At 40.8% G+C, this 23,852-nt stretch overlaps 1 protein-coding gene across 2 annotated transcripts in view; it reads left to right on the top strand.

Annotated features, from left to right (window-relative positions):
- The window catches only part of ADAMTS12 (ADAM metallopeptidase with thrombospondin type 1 motif 12), a 788,736-nt gene that overhangs the window by 530,373 nt on the left and 234,511 nt on the right, over window positions 1-23,852 (top strand). For both annotated transcript variants that reach the window (XM_082272461.1, XM_082272462.1), the window contains exons 10-12: window positions 6,804-6,896; window positions 11,287-11,432; window positions 22,162-22,331. In XM_082272461.1, coding sequence (XP_082128587.1) covers window positions 6,804-6,896; window positions 11,287-11,432; window positions 22,162-22,331 — 409 coding nt within the window. The remainder of the gene's footprint in view (window positions 1-6,803; window positions 6,897-11,286; window positions 11,433-22,161; window positions 22,332-23,852) is intronic.

Below are 23,852 nucleotides of genomic sequence, written 5' to 3'. Positions count from 1 at the left end.
ACTGCATGTCAAACACAGGTCAACAAATTACCATTGACTTCATGATAGAGTTTGACCTGAATTGTGCCTTGGTTCTTTGGACAAAGCATGTCCTATTGGGGTGCATTGCAGGCAAAGAGGGTCAAATGCTGCCTTTCTTGTCAAACCCTTTATTTGTTTTTTTTTCCATTTAAAAGCATGCATACATTGAAACGGATGCACTTGAAAGGAAAGTCCATCAGTGTGACCCGCAAGAAGGCTCTGCTGTGTTTTCCACCAGTTCATTGTATCAATTATGGCCCTTAATACTATAACCTGCTAAGTTATACTTTTTGTTTGTCCCCAGGTAGAATTGTTTCCTTGCAATGAGTTGATGATGGAACAATGTTTTGCATGGCTCCACCAACTATCCTAAAATGAACACAAAATCTGTTTTTTTCTGAATATTCTGCACACCACTGTATTTGGGGTCTTTGTCTGTTGGATGCACTAATTACTTGACAGCCCTGCTGTCACTAGTAGCTGAGTCACTGTATCCAAATCTATCACATAATCACATCAGTCACTATTCAGAACTGTCATGTCAGATAGACTAAATTCACTGAATACAATATGAAATATACTACATTTCTCACCTGATAAAATGCCACAACTGTCACAGCTACTAATATCACTGTATATAATTAATCACCAACCAGTGAAAGTATTCCTGTTTGGCCACAGGAGGTCAGGCACCAATTACTCCAAGGACACCTAAGAATTCATATGTGACTTACATTGTTTAGCCCACCATAAAAAAGATAGGCACCTGGTTATATTTGTTTTCTGTGTATGGCTCTTCTATACTTTTCATGTACTGCTAAGGATGTAAAAGACATTCTGAGACCTCCATTGGATGTATTTTGATTATCTTCTGATTCCACGTTTAATATGTATTAGAGAGTTACTGTGTTTGTTCCCTTCTGTGCTGCATTCACAAAATAGAAGTAAAAGCATTTTAAACACTTTCAGCAGCTGACCTAATCACTTACTGAGCATGCAGCTTTTAATTTTTACCTAAGTTCCAGTTTAAGCTGGCGCCATTTTTTTGCCGCCCTAGGCTTCCTGTTACAGGGTGGCTCCTTTCTCCTGCAGCATCCTATGGAGCTAGTCTATCATGCAGGGACTAGAGTTGTGTCTCTTTACGTTGTGTGCGTCAATAGAAACACACAGTCCCCTCCTCCATCCCTCCTTCAACCTACTAGACTGGTTGGAGACTGCACTGTACATTGGTACATGTGAAGACCAGGAAGTTCAGGAAAGCAGCACAGAGAGCAGGAGCCAGCAGCAATGAAAGCTGTAAAATGATGAGGCAGGGGCACAACTACAAGGGTTGCGGGGGTCCCAATTGCGACCCAGCTCCATGCTCCAGGGGGCCCATACAGCTCCCCTGTACACCTGGATAAGGGAAGCAGCAGAGGCAACATATACAGGAGCTGATCCCCTACATTTTATGCCTGCAGTCGCTGAAAGCTTGCTTCTCCTGTCAGGGAAGAAAAAAATATGCCCAGGCACATAGTTTTGTGCAGAATTTCTGTTGGCCAAATCCACAGATGGAGAAACCTATTATACAAACCCATGGACAGAGAATTCACATTAGCATAACCAGCGCGCCTGTTCACGCTAACGTGCACCCGCCACTAAAGTGGCGCCAAGTGGGCTATATAAACACCTCTGCTGCACTAGAACCTGGCCTTATTGTCTACAGGGCTCTGCTGCCTTCTCGCTGTTCCTTGGGTTTATTCTCTGCTGCAATTCTGATTGTTTGCCATTGCCAACTCCAGGCCTGAACCTAAACTACTCTGTTGTCTACTGCTCTGTTCCTTATGTGCCTGCTAGTGACCGACCCAGCTTGCCTGACCCTGCTCTGTGTTCTGCCATTCTTATACCTGCTGTCTGCTACCTGTCAGCCTGCCAAGTACCTGCTGTCTGCTACCTACCAGCCTGCCAAGTACCCGCTGTCTGCTACCTGCCAGCCTGCCAAGCACCTGCTGCCTGTGACCAGCTAGGCTTCCATGTACCTGCTGTCCCTGCTACCCGACCAGCCTGCCAAATACATGCTGCCCTGTGTCATGATCCAGCCTGCATCCAAGTACGCACAGATCTCTCATCTGCAGCCTTCACCATCTGAACTTCTAGGCACTTGTTCTACTCTAGGCTTCCGTGCCTTCTGTTTACTTTATTAGGGGCAGCAGTCCTCTCCACCTCTGGCTCCATCTCCAGGCACAAGACACCTCCTCTCTCTCGTGCAGGCATTCAGCAAAGCAAACAATGGTTAACAATAAAACACAGTAACAATAAAACATTACAATATAATAGTATACAGTGCAGTAAAACAGTAGAATGATGGAATCTGCAAAGTAAACAATGGTTAACAAGGAAAAACAGTAACAATAAAACATTACAGTATAACAGTATATTATAAAGTACAGTAAAAGTAGAAAGTGTAGAAAAGTAGAGTATGAACAGAAAATTACCTCAATAAAATGACAACAATTTTTGGCTTTTTTATTTTTTATTTTTGTAATTGTTTTAATTTTTTTTTTTTTACTTTTTTTACACTTTTTTTGTAACTGTAAAAAAACTATTCCAGGCTAGGGTCTCTCAAAATGCAAAAGCCATCTAACATCTTTCTAGACCCTGTGTGAAAGTGTGCTGTGCTGTATCCTATACTAATACTCTACTAGTGTGTGGTAGCGACAGAAACAGTCCCCGATGCAGAGACCAGGTTGGCCAAGACAGAAGGGACAAAAATAGCGGCAAACAGGCTCCACCCCCTATACGCGTTGCGTCGGCGAGCTAGGCGGTGACTTCTTCAGTACACGTTGAGTCGGCGAACTAGGCGGTGACTTCTTCAGTAGGGGTCAACCCCTACTGAAGAGGTCACCGCCTAGCGCACCGACGCAATGCGTATATCGTGTGGTGTCTGTTTGCTGGACGTCACATCCTCTCGTATTATTTGCGGAACGGTTGTCATATATGCACTATCAAGTGTTTTTCTTGTAAGTGCACTATTTTAATAAATTACTTGAGATTACCTAGCGGAGACCCTTAGATTTCTTGTGTCTTCTCCTTCCATACCTGGGATTTCTTCCTGTGGATGAGTGATCCTGGGAGATCCACTGGTCCTGGGAGATCCTCCGTTGTCTTGCATACGATCCCTCCTACCATCTTTTGACCCCTGTGGGGTACAGCTGCTTATGACCCTGGTTGATTCTTGGGTTAGAGATTGAGGTGAGAAGCTTTATTTTGTGGTGCTGGTGAATTGAAGCACATTCACAGAGGTGCAGCGTTGGACATCTGTGGGATTATTAGGACTCTTTTATCACTATCCCCAAAAAATTTTTTTACTTGGACACAATACATTACTATGATTCTTCCATATGATATTTGAATATTTTGTATATGTTTAGTACTTTGTGGGTATCTATTGCACATTCATGTTCTGGCACAGCACTGTCTTGGTTATAAATTTGGATATGCGGTGATGAATTGATTGTCATATAAATTGCTTTGGTCCACAATAGATCTGTATAGATCTTCCCTGAAAAACAGCTCATAAAAACCAAGGGGAGTAAAATCGGCTGTTTCCACCTGAATTCCGGGTTTGCCAGTGAATGGGGGAAGTACGGGCGCTGCAGAAGTGGTGGGCTCCCAATCAGGATTTGCAAGTGCATCAGGAAGGACACTATGGGCTCTATGGACCTGTCTTCAAATTATTGGTGGCTGCGGGGCACTACTTGTGCTAGCCACTGCACCAGCTTGAACTGCACTTATGGAACTCTCCACATCACCAAGTGTTACTGCAGTGCTGGTTTGACTATAACCAGGATGTACTAGGCTGCTGGTGCTTGCCAGTTCACCAGAAGATTGAGCGGCACTAGTACCGACACTCTGCTGCATATGAGAACCCTGTTGTTGCTCCTCAGCAACAGAAGAACGGGGTCGGGTACGCCTGACTTTAGCAGGGACCACTACTCTGTCATCAGAGCTATCTGTCAGGGTGTTGCTTCTCTCTACAGGTTCGAATACTAAGCCTGATTCTGACAGTGAGGCTACCCCATCGCTCTCATCTGTCAAGCGCAGCATCGTGTAGGCCTCTTCACAAGTGTACCTCTGTTTGGACATTTTTGCCAATAAATTTATCGGTACCTAGTGTGACTCACAGGTAAAAAAGCACCTGGTTGTCAAGGACTGTGCGAACTGCTACCAAAAAATTTAACTGCTAGTGCTGGCAGAGATCAGACCTGACTCTGCTAACACTGTGGTTTAGTGTGCTGTGTATTGGAAGTTACAGTAATCTGCTGATTCTGCACCTCTTGGGGGTGGCTAAACGCAGGTGCTGGCAAGTGTTGGGGCTGATCCTGCTAACGCTGCATTTTGGGAACACTATACTAAACTATTGGGGATGCTAGTATAGTTCTGATCAGATCAAACATATTGATCTGTTGAGACACTATACTAGTAATGGAGGTGTTTAATGTGTGTGTCAGTGGTACTCAAAGGGTTAACCTTTATTACATAATATGCAGCAGGCAATCTGACGCTATCCTGTATTGATGCTAACTGACGTTAATGCTAACTGATGTCACCTGTGACACTAATACAGTGATCAGAAAAAAGATCTGTATACTATAATAGTGACACTGTAACAGGGCAATAAGGGGGTTAATGTGGGGGTGATCAGGGGGTTAATCTTTATTAAGGGCTATATGGCGGGTGCCCTAAACCTATCTGGGACTTCCTCTAACTACCACTAACTGTCTCTCACACTAACTGAAATCACAAGTGACATTAATACAGTGATCAGTACATTATCTGTATGTTAATTGGGGGGTGATCAGGAGGTAAAATGTGTGCCTATATGTACTGGGGTCGATATTGTGCTTGTATACTCACGGTACATGTTCTCTCTTTTCACACTGGAACCGAAAAGGGCTCCAGGAGAGAAGATTGTATAATTTCCTGTGCCTGTGTTTACATTACACAGGCACAGGAAATTCTGCAATTGGTCAGAACCGATCACCAGGTGCAGGCCAAAAATCATTGGCCTGGACCTGATGACTGATAGGTTCTGAACCATATCAGAACATTGCAAGGATGGTGGGCGTGCGTGCGCCCCCTAGCCTTGCGCGCGACTGACGCACAGTTACCTTGGTTCGCGCAGGCGAGCAACCTTGCCGCAGTAAGTCTGCGGTGGGCGGGTGGCAACTGGTTAAAAACAATTATTGTGTAACAGGATTTAATGACCTTAAAGTATTACTAAACCCACAACAGTACAATCAGTCTATATATACAGTAAAGCATGCTTGTTATACTCATTGTGGAACCTAAGGGGTTAATCCTCTGAATTGTGTAAAAAGGCTGTTTGATCCTGTATGCACAGATCCTCCCCTACAGGCATTGTCTCCAAAAATTTTCTGGATAAGATAAGTTAGTGGAGTCAGTCTCCACATGCTCAGTTTGGTGTGCATTGCTAGTGAGTTGTTTTTTTCCTTGAAAGGGTGCATGTGATCAGCACAGGGCCAATCAGCACTGTCCAGACAGAGGGTCAGGGGTCATGCAACCTCATGGGCATTTATGGGAGAATAAAAACTCCTCCTACAAGCTTTACCCAGACATTGTTATAAGTCACACGACTGCTACACTGTATACTGTTGATGAGAAAAGGTATTTAGCAGTTTTTATTTACTAAAGTGATTACATTTCCATGTTCTGTGTACTGTGGGAGACCGGATATAGTGAATGCAGGGTCCTGGGTTTACTAACACTTTAAAGGAGATACAGAGAGGGGATTTAATATCCAGAGCGAGAGCGTGAGACAGAGAGAAGTAGGGAGGAAGATGGATAGAGAATTAATGAGATTCATTTATAAAGTTAAATGGTTATTAGAAAAAAGTTAGGGCTATGGCTGCATATGATTTACTGAAAATAACACGTAAAGGAGGTCATAGTTCCAAGTGATTTGCAAATCCAGATCTTCCCAAGTATTTGAGATATAATATCAGAATTTAAATCAAAATGGGAAAATAATTGCGAATAATATGGGAGATTAATGTTGATACAGTTAAAAGAATTTGATGATCACAAAATTATAAAATTGCAATAAGATCTGGAAAAAAGGCCTGTGGGCTATTGCCCTTTGATGTAAAATTATTGCTCGATCAAAAACTATTTGAGATAAAGAAATGTATTTAAAACTAAAGGTCTTTTGGAAACAAAGCATAAAGAACAAACAGAGACAATCCGCGCTAGAAGGATAAAAGTGCATACAGCTGAAATAATCCAAATCAATCCATACAAATATTGAGGTTAGAAAGTAGCTGGATATGCAGACTAAAAATGAATTTGTTTTCTAGGAAGCCAAACACAGTCAGGCAATTAACATTTTCAAAAGCAGGCCAGAAAAAGCAGCACCCATACTTTTCTAATAATGTCACTTTAGCACTTTTATGGACTAGGGTTGCATTACCTTTCAATTTGGTCTACTGTGGATTGAATAAATTAAGCTTTTTTCTATCTAACTTGAAATTGTGGCTCTCTGGTTCAACAGTATCTTGTGGTTCGAAAGAACACAGAAAGAGAAATCATAATTATACAGTATCAGGGATTGTTTGCCTCTTGTGATTATGTGGATGCATGTAGTAAAAAAACATTTCAAAATAAATGTTTTCATATACAGTATACAGTAATTACAGATATGAATAATCTACTTGATTTCTTCAAAAATAAAAAATAAATAATAACTTAAAATTCTGCTTGCTTTTTATTTTTTTCATTCACAGAATGTTTGCCAGACTCTTTGGTGCTCAGTAAAAAATTCATGCCGCTCTAAGCTTGATGCCACAGCGGATGGGACCAGATGTGGAGATAAAAAGGTACATTTTATATCATATTATCCAAAGATAAAAAAAGTGAGCATGGTAATATGACCCTACCCCCCTCCCTCTAGGCATGTGAACTATGAACTGACTACTCGTACAACCTTGCTTATGTATAGAAAAGGCAGAGTTACTCCAACCCGCAATAATCCTTGTCCTTCCTGAGTAGTATATAAATATATTCAATAAAAATCTTAAAGTGCTATTGCAAATATCAAACAAATATTACATCAATATAATTGTGCAAACATACCACAAGTATAAATATATGTATATATAAAATGCTAAAAAATATATATACTGGAGTTGATTTACTAAAGGCAAATAGACTGTGCACTTTGCAAAGTGCAGTTGCACTCTGTAGTGCAGTTGCTCCAGAGCTTAGTAAATTAGCAGAAGCTCTGCTGAATTCTATCATCCAATCATGTGCAAGCAAAAAGCTGTTTTTTAATTTTCCTTTCACGTGATTGGGTACTCTTTGCAAAATTAAGCTTTACCTCATTTACCAAGCTCTGGAGCAATTGCCTTTAGTAAATAAACCTCAATGTGTCAAACAATTCATAAAGTGCTAACATGCAATACACATAACTATGGAAGAGCCCTGGGGCCATCATAAAAAAAAATTTGAGTTTGAAATTATTTTTTTTTTACAGAATTCTGAGTTTGAAAGTCAGAATTCTGAGATTAAAAGTCAGAATTCTGAGTTTAAAAGTCAGAATTCTGAGATTAAAAGTCAGAATTCTGAGTTTAAAAGTCAGAATTCTGAGATTAAAAGTCAGAATTCTGACTTTGAAACTCAGAATTCTGAGATTATTAATACAGTAGTCTCTATTATGATGATTTTAGAACCAATGAGGAGTAATGTAGTTACACCCACAGAGCATCTTTCTGCAGACATACATATCTTCTGCTCTGTAAGATTTATAAATCTATCCTAGTTACAGCAAACAGTATATATAGGGAAGCAGGGCAGTGCTGGGCTCTGTGGTTCCTCTACTGTATTTAAACCTCCTCATTTCACTGTCATCTTCCTTCTCTGCCATCTGCTTCGTCATAAAGAGCCATGCAGAAAACGTGTGTGTCATCAATGTGTGTCAATCATAGCAGTTCCTTGTCTGGTCAATACAGCTTTCTGACAGACATTTATCCCATACCAAACATGAAAGCTCTAATCATAGCAGACCTAAGGTGATAGCCTGGTGGGTAGGGTGACAGGTCCATGGTGCTGAAGGTTGTGAGTTTGAGCCCAGCTGTCTCTTCCTTTTTAGATTATATATATAAACTTTAAATATATTGATATTAAACCTTTTTAGATTATTTATATATATATATATATATATATATATATATATACATATATATATATATATATATAAACTTTAAATATATTGATATTATCGTTAACATATTTTAAAATATAAGGTAAAAAGAGCCATGTGTCTGTGTGTGTATGGGGGGGGGGGGGGGGGGGTCACAGCTCTGTGTGTTTTCAGCTTCCATAGATAGCAGAACACAATGGGCAGCACAGTTACAGCATACATACAGCTTTGTTACAGACAATTAGCCTCATATTCTTTACAGCAAAGTGTAACTAAGCTTATAGCTTAGTGGTTAGAGCAGCAGGTCCAAATAATATCAAAATGATAAAAATAAATAATAAATAATAACAAAATGATAAAAAAAAAAAATGTAAAGCCCCCCCGTTCCCCGTGCTTACGCACACATGCGTACGCTTACGTTACTCCTGCTCACATTTGTAAACTGTGATTGATTCACACGTGTCAGGTATTGGCGTGCATATTAGAGCAAGAGAAAAAATTCTATCACCAGACCTCCTGTGCAAATCTAAACTGGTAGCATGTAAAGGCATTTAAAGTGACACCTATGGAGAATTTTAAACACCTAGCTTGCCGCCATTGCACAGGCAGATGCAATTTTAAAGCGTGACATGTTAGGTATCTATTTACTCAGCGTAACATCATCTTTCACATTCTACAAAAAATTGGGGTAACTAATATGTGTTTTTTTAAATTAATTAACCACTTCCTGTCCAACAACGTCATATGATGTTGTGGACTTTGAGTAGGGATATCTGAATAATGCCTGCAGATATCTTCTTTTTCAGCCAGCAATTCCCTGCACTGTAAAAACAATCATAGTGGCTGTTCAGCTGCTTAATTGTTCTTACAGGCGGTGGGAGGGGACATCCCCCTCCTCCCGCCACCCTCGGGTGCTTCTACCAGCTGGCCCATGTGATCAGTGAGCCAGAGAAGGAATCCGCCGGCAGCAGAAGTTTATCATAGAGCTGACCAAGGACCAGATGGTTATGACGTCACGTCCGGCTAGGAAGCCAAAATCATTTTTTTGATTTTAGGCTTTCCAGCCTAGAGGAGATATGTGGGGACTTATAGACCCCAGATCTCGCTGTAAGGAGGACATGTCATGCCCTATTCCTATTACAAGGAAAAAAAAGTAAAGGGAAAGTGTCAAAATCTAAAAATAAAAGTAAAATAAACAACTAAAAAATAAAAAATAAAATTTAAAGCGCAGAAGCGAACACATACGCACGTCACACCTGCATATGTAAACGACGTTCAAACCACCCATGTGAGGCATTGCCCCGAGCAAGAGCAATAATTCTAGCTCAAGACCTCCTCTGTAACTCTAAACAGGTAACCTGTAAACTAATTTTAAATGTCGCCTATGGAGATTTTTAAGTACTAAAGTTTGGCGCCATTTCACAAGTGTGCCCAATTTTAAATCATGACATGTTTGGTATTTATTAACTCAGCTAACATCATCTTTCACATTATGCAAAACAAATCAAGCTAACTTTAGTGGGTTTTTTCTACTTAATTCATAAAAGCTTTTTTTTACAAAAAAAATTGCTGTGAAAATACTGTGCGACATAAAAAGTTGCAACGATGACCATTTTATTCCCTAGGGTCTCTGCTAAAAATATATATATATATATATATATATATATATATATATATATATATAATGTTTGGGGTTCTAAGTCATTTTGTAGCAAAAAAATTGATTTTTAAATGTAGGACCAAAGTGTCAGAATTGGTCCGGATACTGTTAATGCATATTTTTATACGGGGAGGACATGGATTATAAGGGATTGGAGTAGCGCAGCCTTTTCTATACATGATTACTAATTGATATTGTGTCAAAACTAGGGTAGCAGCTGTCCAGGTTAGTTGTTGGGATTTTTTTAGTTTTTTTTTTTGTGAGTTTTGTGGTACTGTTACACACATTTCTGGATAATCTTGCTTATAAAAGATTTATATGTGCTCTATGTCTAGCTTTACTATTTCGTCTGAGTTTTAGTCCCCGTTCACACTAAGGCGACCTGTGAGGCGACCTGGTCGCCTCACAGGTCGCCATAGGTCGCCTTCCATAGGGAAGCTGCGGACCCATTCTAATAGGAGCGACACAAGTCGCTTCCGACTTAGAAAAAGGGTCCGGAGCTTCTTTGGGGCAAAGCTCTCCATTACATTGTGCTTTGTTACCCATTCTTATGAATGGTATGGGCCACAGTGTCTATAAACCATGACTCTCAAGCTGAAGAGATGAACTCAAATAGAAGGAAAGAAGTAAAGGAAGGTCACCCAACATGCATGGAACAGAATATGGTCCTGACTAGGGATCTTAGTTAATGTATGTTACTGAATTATAAGGTAGCTAAATGAGCAATCAGGTTCCATAATATCCCATGTGACTTACTATAGTTCCATAGTTATCTTGAGCTCTAATGGTTTTCCAAAACAAATGACATGACATCATCTTATTATCAAATTGGCTCTGGCCATCATCATAAAATGGGGAACAAACCTCTTACTTTTGGGGGATTTAAGATGGAAATGAGAGATGTATATACCTTCTGATTTATAACCCTACTGGCCCATTCCATCATAACCTCTAGGGTTATACCTTCTCATTGCACCTGAAGCCCTACTCCATAGAAACTATTGTTTCCATTTACTACACTGACAGAGGCTCAGCAAGTCTGAAACACCTGTATGAAGATTGATATAAGTGGCTCCAAACTATTAGGCTGTGCTCATTCTATACATCTGTGGTTCTGAATTTACAGTTGTCTAAGAGACAGAAAAAATGGTCTGCGTGCTCACTATTTGAAAATGAGGAACAACCTCCTTATTTTTAGGAATTGTAGTGGAAATAAGACATGCATATACCTTTTTCATTTAGGAAGGCTCTACTGTGCTGATTAAGTGGAGGGGTTTATGGCTCCTTTTGGCCTACCTCACCATACCCTGATGGGTTATACCTTCTCTCTCTATATATATATATATATATATATATATATATGTGTTTACCATATTCTGTTGCTAATGAACAATGGTTATTGTTTCAGTGGTGCATCAGTGGTGCATGTGTTAACGTGGGCAAACAACCAGACACTGTACATGGAGCTTGGGGTTCCTGGACAACATGGTCACACTGTACAAGGACATGTGGTGCTGGAGTGCAGAGCGCAGAAAGGAAGTGCAACAATCCTGAGTAAGTCAGAACATATTTTATTGCATTAACATTTACTTGTGTGGGCATGCATAAGTTATTTTTCAGAAGCAAAATATCCCTTTTTAGCACAATTCATAAAATGAACATCTCTTTCTAGAAGCATGAGAGTTTGATGAAGGAAGATGAGCTTCAACTAGAATCATTGCAGGGCTTAAACTCACAGCTGAACTCAAGCTCAACTCAAGCCAAACTGCCAAATACATAGCTGAAATTAATTTATCTGCTAAAAAACATGCCAGTAGGAAGAGAGAGCAGAGTGACAGAGAGATGAGCTTATCATTGTCACACAATTGGGGTATGGAGGAGGCCAGTAAGTGAAAGTGAAACTGCAGAGAAGAAAGACCAGGTCCTATCCCTTGCTAGACAACCACTCTAACTAGGTGGATGCAGCATTGGTCCTAACGAAGAACTGAATGATCAAAGACATCTGATCACTCAGTTCTCAGTTTTCAGTGAGCAGAGAGCCAGTGACTGTCAGTGGTTTCTAAAAATACGAACCAACTGTGTATTTTTTATTTCTCCCCAAACACAAGTCTATACAAGCCCTAACAATAGTATGATTATAAATATCTTTTATAAAATAATAAATAATTATTAATAAATTAATTATGCTGATGCACATAGAATTTTCACGCCAGTGGGTTAACAGAAAACAAAGCATTTTACGTTGTATTTACCTTCACCCTTTCATAAAAAAATGGTCAAAAAAATTTTGAAAAAATGGTTCAATTGGTCAAAGCAGTCGAGTGGCAGTGCTGACCATTCAGAATAGCTCTGATCTGTCCTGGAAGCCCTACAGAAAGAAGGATTTCAAATCCCCAAACCGCTACAACACCCACAGAGGTAAGTACAGTTACAGAAGAAGTAGTGGGGGGGGGGGGGGTATCGAGTGTTAGTGCAGCTTTTCATTTTTTTCTGATAAGAAGAGCTAACCCTTTAACTTTTCATTGCAAATACAGTATACAGTTTACATAGCAAGCCTTCACCTTTTACTGATACGATTTGAATGAATAGATATCAGATTTGCTACTATGGGTCACTATACTTCTATCACTGCTCATTGCTTCTCCTCATTGAAATAACTCGGAGAATTGCAGAGAATTGCTTATCAGTAGTTGAACATAGTATTCCTACAAGTAACCTTTCAAATATTTCATTATAAGACACTTCAATAGTACATTTCAAGGATCATAAGCCATAAAATCAGTAACACTCACTGCCTTAGGCTCTTCTTAATAAAGCATGGTATTCAGGCGTTGATATGAAAGCGATGCTCGATAAAACACTCCAGTACACAAAACGAGAGTACAATTTACTTTCCATTTGTACAAATAAAACATTGAAAGCTCCATTACGATACCTGCTGGAGGAAATACAGAAGATGATTGGTCAAATATTTCATATACCATACAAGCGGCCAAGTCTCTTTTATCATGATTGGTAATTTTGTACTTTACATTGCCATTATAAAGCAGATTTGGCACTATTGAAAGTGGATCTTCACTCAATTGCAAAATTGAAAGTATCGCTCAGCCTCTCCCAACCGCCTGCCTTGAAAACACATTTGCACTGGTACTTTTCAGGGCAGAGAGGGTGCTTTTTTTTTTTTTTTTTTACAGATACAGTCAAGTCCATAAATATTGGGACATGGACACAATTCTAATCTTTTTGGCTCTATACACCACCACAATGGATTTGAAATGAAACAATGTTTTCTGGAAGTATTCCTGAGTCCATGTTGTGATTTCCATTACAGTAGCATTCCTGTATGTGATGCAGTGCCGCCTAAGGGCTCGAAGATCACGGGAATCCAGTATGGTTTTCCGGCCTTGATCCTCTGCCCATCTTGACTTCTGAGAGACACTGCCACTCTGAGATGCTCTTTTTATACCCAATCATGTTACCAATTGACCTAATGAATTTCAAATTGGTCCTCCAGCTCTTCCATATACATTTAACTTTTGCGGCCTCTTATTGCTACCCGTCCCAACTTTTTTGGAATGTAGCTCTCATGAAATGCAAAATGTGAAAAATATTTGGCATGACATTTCAAAATGTCTCACTTTCAACATTTGATATGTTATCTATATTATATTGTGAATAAAATATAAGTTTATGTAATTTGTAAATTAGTCCATTCCTTTTTTACTCACAATTTCTACAGTGTCCCAACTATTTTGGAATTGGGTTGTAAATACCCTCAAATTAAAGCTGAAAGTCTGCAGTTAAAGCACATCTTGTTTGTTTCATTTCAAATCCCGTGTGGTGGTGCATAGAGCCAAAAAGATTTGAAATGTGTCGATGTCCCAATATTTATAGACCTAACTGTACCTGCTCCAACTTACTTAATTCTTGCCTAGGTGAGGATGATTTCAACTTGGAGATTGCTAACTGCGAGTTTTTCAGCCAGGCTTCTGGTGGATGCCAAAAGAAAAACTGCAGCCATTTGGGAAGTCCACAGATTTGGGTGCAGGTCACAAGAGCTCTTCTAACTCAATACCTATAGCAAAATTGAAGAATGAGGCCGCACTCCATGGAAAGCCTACTGATAAGTTTATTGTGTATAGCTGGCTGTTGACATAGTCCTTGTCCTTAGGCCACATCCCTCTTACATGTTTTGTTACATGGCGTTATCATAGAAGGGGAAACCCAAATAACCTAGAGGCATACAGAGTTCTCTAAATCTATTCCTTGACTGCCCCTTGGGGCACCTTGACTGCATAGGTTAACCTAGCCATTATTGCTTCTCCATGGGCAGTGACTTGTAGATTTCAAAGTGGTACAGAATTACAGGTTTGTATTAGGGTTACATGTGTTGGCCTTAGGGGTACATTCATTAAAATATTTACATAGCATTTCACCCAGTGAAAACATATGTGTATTTGTTCTGTGTTAATAGGGAAAAACATATTTTGTTAGGCTTTTTCCTGTGCTGTTTAAATGTTTTTCATTGATTTACAGTGGTGATCGAAAGTTTGGGCACCCCAGGTAAAAATTTGTATTAATATGCATAAAGAAGCCAAGGAAAGATGGAAAAATCTCCAAAAGGCACCAAATTACAGATTAGACATTCTTATAATATGTCAACAAAAGTTAGATTTTATTTCCATCATTGACACTTTCAAAATTACAGAAAACAAAAGAATGGCGTCTGCAAAAGTTTGGGCACCCTGCAGAATTTATAGCATGCACTGCCCCCTTTGCAAGGCTGAGACCTGCCAGTATCATGGATTGTTCTCAATCATCTTCTGGGAAGACCAGGTGATGTCAATCTCAAAGGTTTTAAATGCCCAGACTCATCTGACCTTGTCCCAACAATCAGCACCATAGGATCTTCTAAGCAGTTGTCTAGAAAACTGAAACTGAAAATAGTTGACGCTCACAAAGCCGGAGAAGGCTATAAGAAGATAGCAAAGCGTTTTCAGATGTCAATATCCCCTGTTCGGAATGTAATTAAGAAATGGCAGTCATCAGGAACAGTGGAAGTTAAAGCAAGATCTGGAAGACCAAGAAAAATATCAAACAGAACAGCTCGCAGGATTGTGAGAAAAACAATTCAAAACCCACGTTTGACTGTACAATCCCTCCAGAAAGATCTGGCAGACACTGGAGTTGTGGTACACTATTCCACTATAAAGAGATACTTGTACAAATATGGTCTTCATGGAAGAGTCATCAGAAGAAAACCTCTTCTACGTCCTCACCACAAAAATCAGCGTTTGAACTTTGCAAATGAACATATTGACAAGCCTGATGCATTTTGGAAACAAGTTCTGTGGACCGATGAGGTTAAAATTGAACTTTTGGCCGGAATGAGCAAAGGTATGTTTGGAGAAGAAGGGGCACAACATTTAATGAAAAGAACCTCTGTCCAACTGTTAATCATGGGGGTGGATCAATCATGCTTTGGGGTTGTATTGCAGCCAGTGGCACAGGGAACATCTCACAAGTAGAAGGAAAAATGGATTCAATAAAATTTCAGCAAATTTTGGATGGTAACTTGATGCCATCTGTGAAAAAGCTGAAGTTAAAGAGAGGATGGCTTCTACAAATGGATAATGATCCTAAACACACCCTGAAATCCACGGGGGATTACATCAAGAGGCGGAAACTGAAGGTTTTGCCATGGCCTTCACAATCTCCTTACCTCAATATAATTGAAAATCTATGGATAGATCTTAAAAGAGCAGTGCGTGACAGACAGCCCAGAAATCTCAAAGAACTGGAAGACTTTTGTAAGGAAGAATGGGCAAAGATACCTCAAACAAGAATTGAAAGACTCTTGGCTGGCTACAATAAGCATTTACAAGCTGTGATACTTGCCAAAGGGGGCAGTACAAAATATGAACTCTGCAGGGTGCCCAAACTTTGCAGACGCCATTTTTTTGTTTTCTGTTATTTTGAAAGTGAAAATGATGGAAATAAAATCTAACTTTAGTTGACATATTATAAGAATGTCTAATCTGTAATTTGATGCCTTTTGGAGATTTTTCCATCTTTCCTTGGCTTCTTTATGCACATTAATACAAATTATTACCTGGGGTGCCCAAGCTTTCGATCACCACTGTAAAAAGGAAAATACTGCACTAGATAGTGCTTAGTATCAAAAGAAATTCCTATGACACTTAGGGCCATCTATTAGCCAAATGGTGTATTTCCTATTTTAATAATTGAAAACATTAAACCAGTACAGTAAATAGCATAACAATCGCTTTTGATCCATTTGCACATAACAAATGTACATGAGCTTTCACTGGGTGAATTGCTAGTTTAGATGCTGCGGACATGGCACAGGAGGTGGTCAGAGGCTGCAGAAATGATACAGAAGGTGGTCAGAAGCTGCGGACATGGTACAGGAGATGGTCAGAGGCTGCAGACATTAGAGCAGTGTTTCTCATTTCTGGTCCTCAGGGCACACTAACAGGCCAGGTTTGCAAGAAAACTGAAATACATCACAGGTGATATCATTTGCTGCTCAGTGATTGCAGTATTCTAGTCTGCATCTCCCCAAGGTAATACTAAAAATCTGGCTTGTTAGTGTGCCCTGAGGACTGGAGTTGAGAAACACTGGATTAGAGGATGCGGACAGCCATATTTTTAATGGGCGCCGCTGCCGGTAACAGACATTTACGGGCCGCCCATAAATTATTGTGCGGTTGGCAATACTATCTCACACAGTAGTGTCCTCCTCTGCCTCCTTCATTACCCCTCCCCCATAGTAGTGTCCTCCTCTGCCCCCTCAAGTATTGTCCTTCTTTGCCTCTCTTCATATCATGACCTCCCACTTCAGTTTCCTGCTGTGCCCCTCTCACTTATCTACGTCAGTGTCTTCCTCTGCCTCCTTTACTCCTCCTCCCCACAGTAATGTCCTCCTCTTCCCCCTTCACGACCCCCACAGTAATGTCCTCCTCTGACCCCTTCACCCCCCCCCACAGTAGTGCCCTCCTCTGCCCCCCTCACCCCCCACAGTAGTCCTCCTCTGCCCCCTAAGTTCACCCCCCCTACAGTAGTGTCCTCCTCTGTGCCTGCCCCCTTTTATATTACCCCCTTATAGTGTCCTCCTCTTTGCTTTGTCGAGGCGCTGCCACCAACACTCTCACATCAGTGTCCTTCTCTCTGTCTCTGCTGTGGCGAGGTGCTGCCGCCGAGACCGAGTTCCACTGTCTTTCATTTAAAAATGCCTCCAAACGGCGCCATTGCATCACTGCACATGTGCCCAGCCAAAAATGGTTGAGTGTGTACGAGCTTTGCTGAGCCTGGCAGGCTTCGGAATGGCACATGCATAGTTAGTGCCTACCACAGCTCGCATACTTTAAAGGCCAGTCCTGCAGGACACTGCTGCTAATGGGATGTATGCTATTGCATGTAAATCTGACTTCCTCATAAATTTAATGTTAGTTTTAATTAACATGATATAAAATAATAGATGTGGGGCCTTTTGGTGGGTGTGATTAGGGGGGGGCAGAATTTCATTCTTGCACCCAGGCAGCACAATGTCTTGGGCCAGCCCTGCCAGTGGTATCCCAGAAAATACACAGGCTGGTGAGGTTAACAAGCAGCCCCCCGCCCCAACCTCCATCACCACCAGCGGCTGCTCGAAAGCCTACAAATCTTTGCACCCGAAAACAATCTTTTCCATGCGTGGCGAGCTGAGGAGCCCACTCAGCTACTGATGCCTGCCTGCCATTGGCTGAGCCGGGGAGGGGACTGAGGGCATGCAGGATGAGGAAAGCAGTGCGGCCTATGTAGGGGGCATCAGAGCGGCTCGGGGGGGGGGGGGGTGTGGGGAATTGTCACCCTGAACCCCCCCCCCCAGTGAACACATTGCCAAACTGCCATTCAGGGACAATTTTGGCTGGTGTTAGCACTTAAATCATCCCGACACCATGCTTGATATGGTGTCAGCATGATCAAATCACATTATTTCTATTACTACATTGTAATATAAAATGAAATAGTTCAACTCACCATAATGCAGAATCAGTGGGAACCCTGAGCATGTCACTTGCCACTGTCACCTGCCACCAGATGCAGCGTTTCACTTGCCACCATCGCCTGCCGCCAGATGCAGCGTGTCACTTGCCACTTTCTCTCGCTATAAGATGCAGCTTGTCACTTGCCACCCAATGCAGCGTGCCACCATCGCCTGCCACCAGATGCAGCTTGTCCTCTGCCACCGCTGCCTGCCACCAGAAGCAGCGTGTCATTTGCCACCATTGCCTACCACCAGATAAGCGTGTCACTTGCCACCATCACCTACCACCAGATGCCCAAAAAAAACCCGCCAGCTGAAAAAACACACCTGGGCGTTTTGTAGCTGGCATTTTTTTTGGGCATTTTTTGGGCGTCTTTGGAGGCATGCATAACATCTGAACTTCTGTGTAGGGGTATATACACCCATGTATGTATATATACACATACACATATATAGGTGTGAAAATAGCAGAAATCTATGCTTGCGCTAATTCACACTAATATGGCTCCGCTCCTATAACACCTATATATGTGTATGTGTATAAATACATACAAGTGTGTGTGTATATATAACCCTATACAGAAGTTCAGATGTTTTGCCTGCCTCCAAAGACCCCAAAAAAATGCCCAAAAAAACGCCTGCAAGAACACACCTGGGCATTTTTTTTGGCGGGGGCATTTTTTTGGACATTTTTTGGGGGTCTTTGGAGGCAGGCAAAACATCTGAACTTCTGTATAGGGTTATATATATATACACACACACTTGTATGTATTTATACACATACACACATATAGGTGTTATAGGAGCGGAGTCATATTAGTGTGAATTAGCGCAAGCATAGATTTCTGCTATTTTCACACCTATATATGTGTATGTGTATATATACATACATGGGTGTATATACCCCTACACAGAAGTTCAGATGTTATGCCTGCCTCCAAAGACGCCCAAAAAATGCCCAAAAAAAACGCCTGCAACAACACACCTGGGCATTTTTTTTTTTTGCGCAGGCATTTTTTTGGGCATTTTTTTGGGGTCTTTGGAGGCAGGCAAAACATCTGAACTTCTGTGTAGGGGTATATATATACATACACCCATGTCTGTATATATACACATACACATATATAGGTGTGAAAGTAGCAGAACACTATGCTTGCGCTAATGAAATAATGAACACCAATATGTCTCCGCTCCTATCACACCTATATATGTGTATGTGTAAAAATACATATAAGAGTGTGTATATATATAACCCTATACAGAAGTTCAGATGTTTTGCCTGCCTCCAAAGACCCCAAAAAAATGCCCAAAAAAATGCCCAGGTGTGTTCTTGCAGGCGTTTTTTTTGGGCATTTTTTTGGGGTCTTTGGAGGCAGGCAAAACATCTGAACTTCTGTATAGGGTTATATATATACACACACTTATATGTATTTTACACATACACATATATAGGTGTTATAGGAGAGAAGCCATATTAGTGTGAATTAGCGCAAGCATAGATTTCTGCTATTTTCACACCTATATATGTGTATGTGTATATATACAGACATGGGTGTATGTATATATACCCCTACACAGAAGTTCAGATGTTTTCCCTGCCTCCAAAGTCCCCCAAAAAATGCCCAAAAAAACGCTTGCTACTAAATCGGCAAGGTGTGAAAATAGCGGAGCCATATCCCTGTTCTATAAGTGACCTAATACAAACGATCTTTTTTTTTATGGTTCTGGACATGCTACAGAGCTGAAACTTCACAGGTACACTTTTTAGACCCCCCAGACACTAAATCCAAAGAACATTTTTTTTTTTAATTTTTTTTTTTTATTTGTTTTTTTTTCAATAATTGGCTCTCTATCAAAAATTACAATTTTTAAGAACTTTTTTTGTGTGATTAATAGTCCCTGGGGAATGACCCAGAACCCTAGGCACTTTTTAGGGGCATTTATTGGGTTTTAGGGCTTCAAAATGGTGTTTTTTGATTACCGAAATTTGGGTCCCATTGATTTCAATGGGGTTCTGAAATCCGGGCCGAACTTTAGAGAAGTTCGGATGTTCTGGCCGAACCGAACTTTTGAAAAGTTTGATCATCCCTAGTGGTAAACCTTCTGGAGGGCAAGTAGTTATTGAGAAAAAAAAATAGTTTAAACAATTGTAGTATCAGGCTGCAACATAACAAAATTAAGAAAAAGTGAAGGGGGTCTGAATACTTTCTGAATGCATTGTATATCTATCTTGGAAAAATACTTTAATGCTGCCAATAAGCTTAGTGGTAATCAGTATTCCCAAAGCTCTAATTTCCCTCACTATATTACATTTAATGATTTAATTAACTATTAATAAAATGCTCTAATTAGTCAACTCTGTTTTTAAAGGAATCAATTCCTTTCCTCCATGTCATTGTCTTCATCAGTGTAGATCTTCCCTGCAGGGCTGTCAAACTCTGGATTGTGTGGTAGTGAGCCGCTAGCAACCACTCTGTCTCTGATCTGCCCCATTAACAATAAATGGCTGATCAGTGGTAAGATGAACTTGGATGCAACAGAAGGAGGGGAAGTATATTATCTCTGGGCATAGGCCACATTCAAGGTAAAATTTGACTAAAAAGTAATTTATTGTGAAAAGTCTCTTTAAAGTGACAGTTACTAAAAGCAAATCAATCATATGAAGTGGAGCGCCAGGCAACAATTAAAACTAATCAGTGAACTGCCAATGTAATCCAGGGAACACTGCAATATTTAATCTCTGGATGTCACCAGGAGATGGAAAACCTGTAACTTGTTGACAGTAAGCTTAAAGTGTAACTACACTTTTGTTGAGAAAAAAAAACATTCCCCTCTGGGTGATCTCTGTACATTGCAGGGATTTTAACAAACTGTCTTGCAGATTCCTACCTTTTGTTATTCTGAAGAAAGCATTGTTTGTTCCTATGTGCCTCTGTGCTGAGTGGGTCAAATGGGAGTGGTTTCATAATTATTTATCAGCTGTGGAAGCTGCAGAGCTCTAATGAGGACATTTGCTGGGCCTGCATCCCTTTAGAGGTGTTCCTATTGGGAGTATCTCACCAAAAATGACATTGTTGTTGCAGGGGATGCCAGAAATCTGACTTGTATCTTAGGCAGACTTCTGAGAAAATCGGTGAGCCAATCAAACAAGCAGGAAATTATGTTTATGGGGGGTGGTCAGTATATATTCTGTGTACAGCTCCAGGTAGCCATATTGCATTTTCAGAAAATAACAGCGGCTGTAGATTGAAAAGAAAAGGTCATTTTTAATAACATTCAATTACAATATGACTTGTGTCGCAATTGTATACACTATATTATTTTTTTCTTCATTTGTAATTGTTTTTCCCCACGACAGTGGAGGTACCCTTTAAGTGGACCTGAATTAAAAAGAGGGGATTTACTATGTTTTAGGGAATGTTTAGAAATGTCAACTGTGCCCAAAAAGTACCTTGAAAATTAAATTTTTGTCTTTAATTCCTCCTATAAAATAGCAGTGCATTTCCTGAAATGTTCTGTAGCCTAGTAATGATAGTGGTATATCGGCAGTGTGAGATCTACGGCGCTGCTGCCTCTACCTGCTAGTCTTACCAGATTTGGAGTCAGGGCAGGCATTAGAAATAATGGAGCCCTGTACAGACTACCTGACAAGGTCCCCACCCACTGGGGCAGTAAGCAGTGTGTGGGGGAGGAGGAGGCAGAGAAAAGTGTAGAAGGGCAATAAACAGTGTGCGGATAGGAACAGTGAGCAGTGTATGAATCCCAGCCCAGAGCATGGCAGCCAATCACAGCAGGGTAAGACTCAATGGTGATAATGAATTGGGGCAGAAGGAGCAGGGAGTAGTAAAACCAGTGGAAGCCATGCATCTATGCACGTGATGTTAAGTGTTTTGAATCCAACTAAGTTACTAAACTGGTTCACGTTTTGCAGCTTTACAAGGGGGTGAACATAGCCACACATTGGGTAAACCACTGTCCGCAGCTTTCCAACCACGACTTCCTTTTGTTGAGCAGTTGACAGACTAGAATGAAGTGTTAAACTGGATTATTTATAAATATGCCATCATGGAAGCCTTCAAGATGCCTACTCAACACTAATCCAGTTTTATACAGTGTTTTGTCTGCAGGACCTCCTTTTTCAGTATCATTATTCTCTACCCAGTTACTCTACATCTAATTGTACAGTTGTACAAGTAGTTTGTAATTATTAATGCTATTTTTGTTTTTCTTCAGGCCAAAATTTAGAGGGAAATATTGTACTGGAGAACGAAAACGCTACCGCATGTGTAAAACGAGCCCGTGCCCTAAGAACCAGCCTTCCTTCCGCCATTTGCAGTGTACCGAATTCAACACAGTTCCTTACAAAAATGAACTGCACACATGGCTTCCCATCTACAACCTAGGTGGGTATGTAGGCACAATATGGATGAAAGAACCTTGTGCTGACAAACATTTCCATGGGCCAGATCTCTAAAAGTGACCTGTTAAGTAATGTATTTTAGTATTTGAAGCTGAGGACTGAAAATATGCAAAGAAAGTAGATTTCTAAGCAAGACTCTGAGAATAATGTGGACATCCCCATTAAAGTGGATCTAAACTCTCCCTAATGCTTAGCTGTGAACTGCTTATCTATGTTTCCCCATTTTTACCCCAGATGCTAAAGCTGGCCGTACACTAGTAGATTTTTGAACAAATATTTGTAGGAAAATACGATTTGACGACTTGATGAAATTCTTTAAAATGTAACATGATTTTGGAATGACTGTAAATTCCCGATTGAAAACAATATACACTGTTAGAAATTTGTTTGTTCAAGAAAAAAATTTCCATGCTGCTCCTTTTAATTTTTTTTTTTGTCACTGCAGTCAAAGCAAAACCTCTATTTGACCAAACTAACTATTAGAAAATCAAACAAATGTTCTTAAAACAATACATTTCACAACATATTCTAATAATGTATGGTCTGTTTAACATCTGAGTGCTACTATATCAGTTACGTGACCTGCAGGCTGCAAGGAGTAGGAGGGGGTGGAACTACAGGGTTCGCAAAGGTCGCAAAAGCAACCCAGTCTAATTCTCCAGGAGGCACATGCGGCTCATCTGTACACCAAGATAGTAGGGATGGTGGGGGTAGCGGAATATAGAGGAACCAATCATCTCAATTTTTCTCCTGCAGCCACTAAAAGCCTGCTTCTCCCTCTCGCAAGCATTCAATGGCTGGAGGAGGAAAATGGAGGCCATCAGTCCCTCTATATGCCACCACCCCTGCTGCCTCTCATATCCAGGTCCTGCTGTCCCCGGGCCCCTGCGCCCCCCTGTATGTCCTCCTGCCCCCCTCTCCCCCTGCAGCACTGCCGGGTTCCCCCTTCCTCCCTCCGAATGCTGCTGTGGAGGATTTGTCAGGATGGAGAACGGAGAAGGGGCCAGCAAATATGTAATTAACCAACCCCTTACTTTTCTGAATGGCAGAGTCTAAATGCTTGTTTTGTTATTTATTTTTTAATAAAAATAAAATGGTAAAAAAAATAAATAAAAAACTACTGACACTAGTGGCAAAGCTACCAGGGTTTGGCCCCGTGGGGGGTGGGTCGACAGCAGGAAGGGGGCACGCTGCAGAGGATGTGAAAGGGTCCCACTGCAGGACCATAATAATTACGGTCCTGCAATGGGAGTAAAGGGCCCTGGGATCGGTGGGAAGGGCCTTGGGCCCAGATGGAAGGGCCTCTGGTGGGGGGGTCAGGGGGGGTTCTCATGGTTTTTATTGGCTGATAGGACATATAAATAACTCAGAGGTGAGATTCCATCATCAAGTCATCCCCTGTGCCCTAGTAAAAGCAAAATCTCTACAAGGTCCTTTTCGGTCAGGGATTCCCAAATATGACACGCGAAAATAGTAAAAAATCTCAATCCACTTTTGCTGGGCG

Source organism: Pelophylax lessonae (assembly GCF_965119305.1).
Source record: "Pelophylax lessonae genome assembly, chromosome: 1".
Classification (NCBI taxonomy): Eukaryota; Metazoa; Chordata; class Amphibia; order Anura; family Ranidae; genus Pelophylax; species Pelophylax lessonae.
This window is presented reverse-complemented; position numbering and strand designations above follow the sequence as displayed.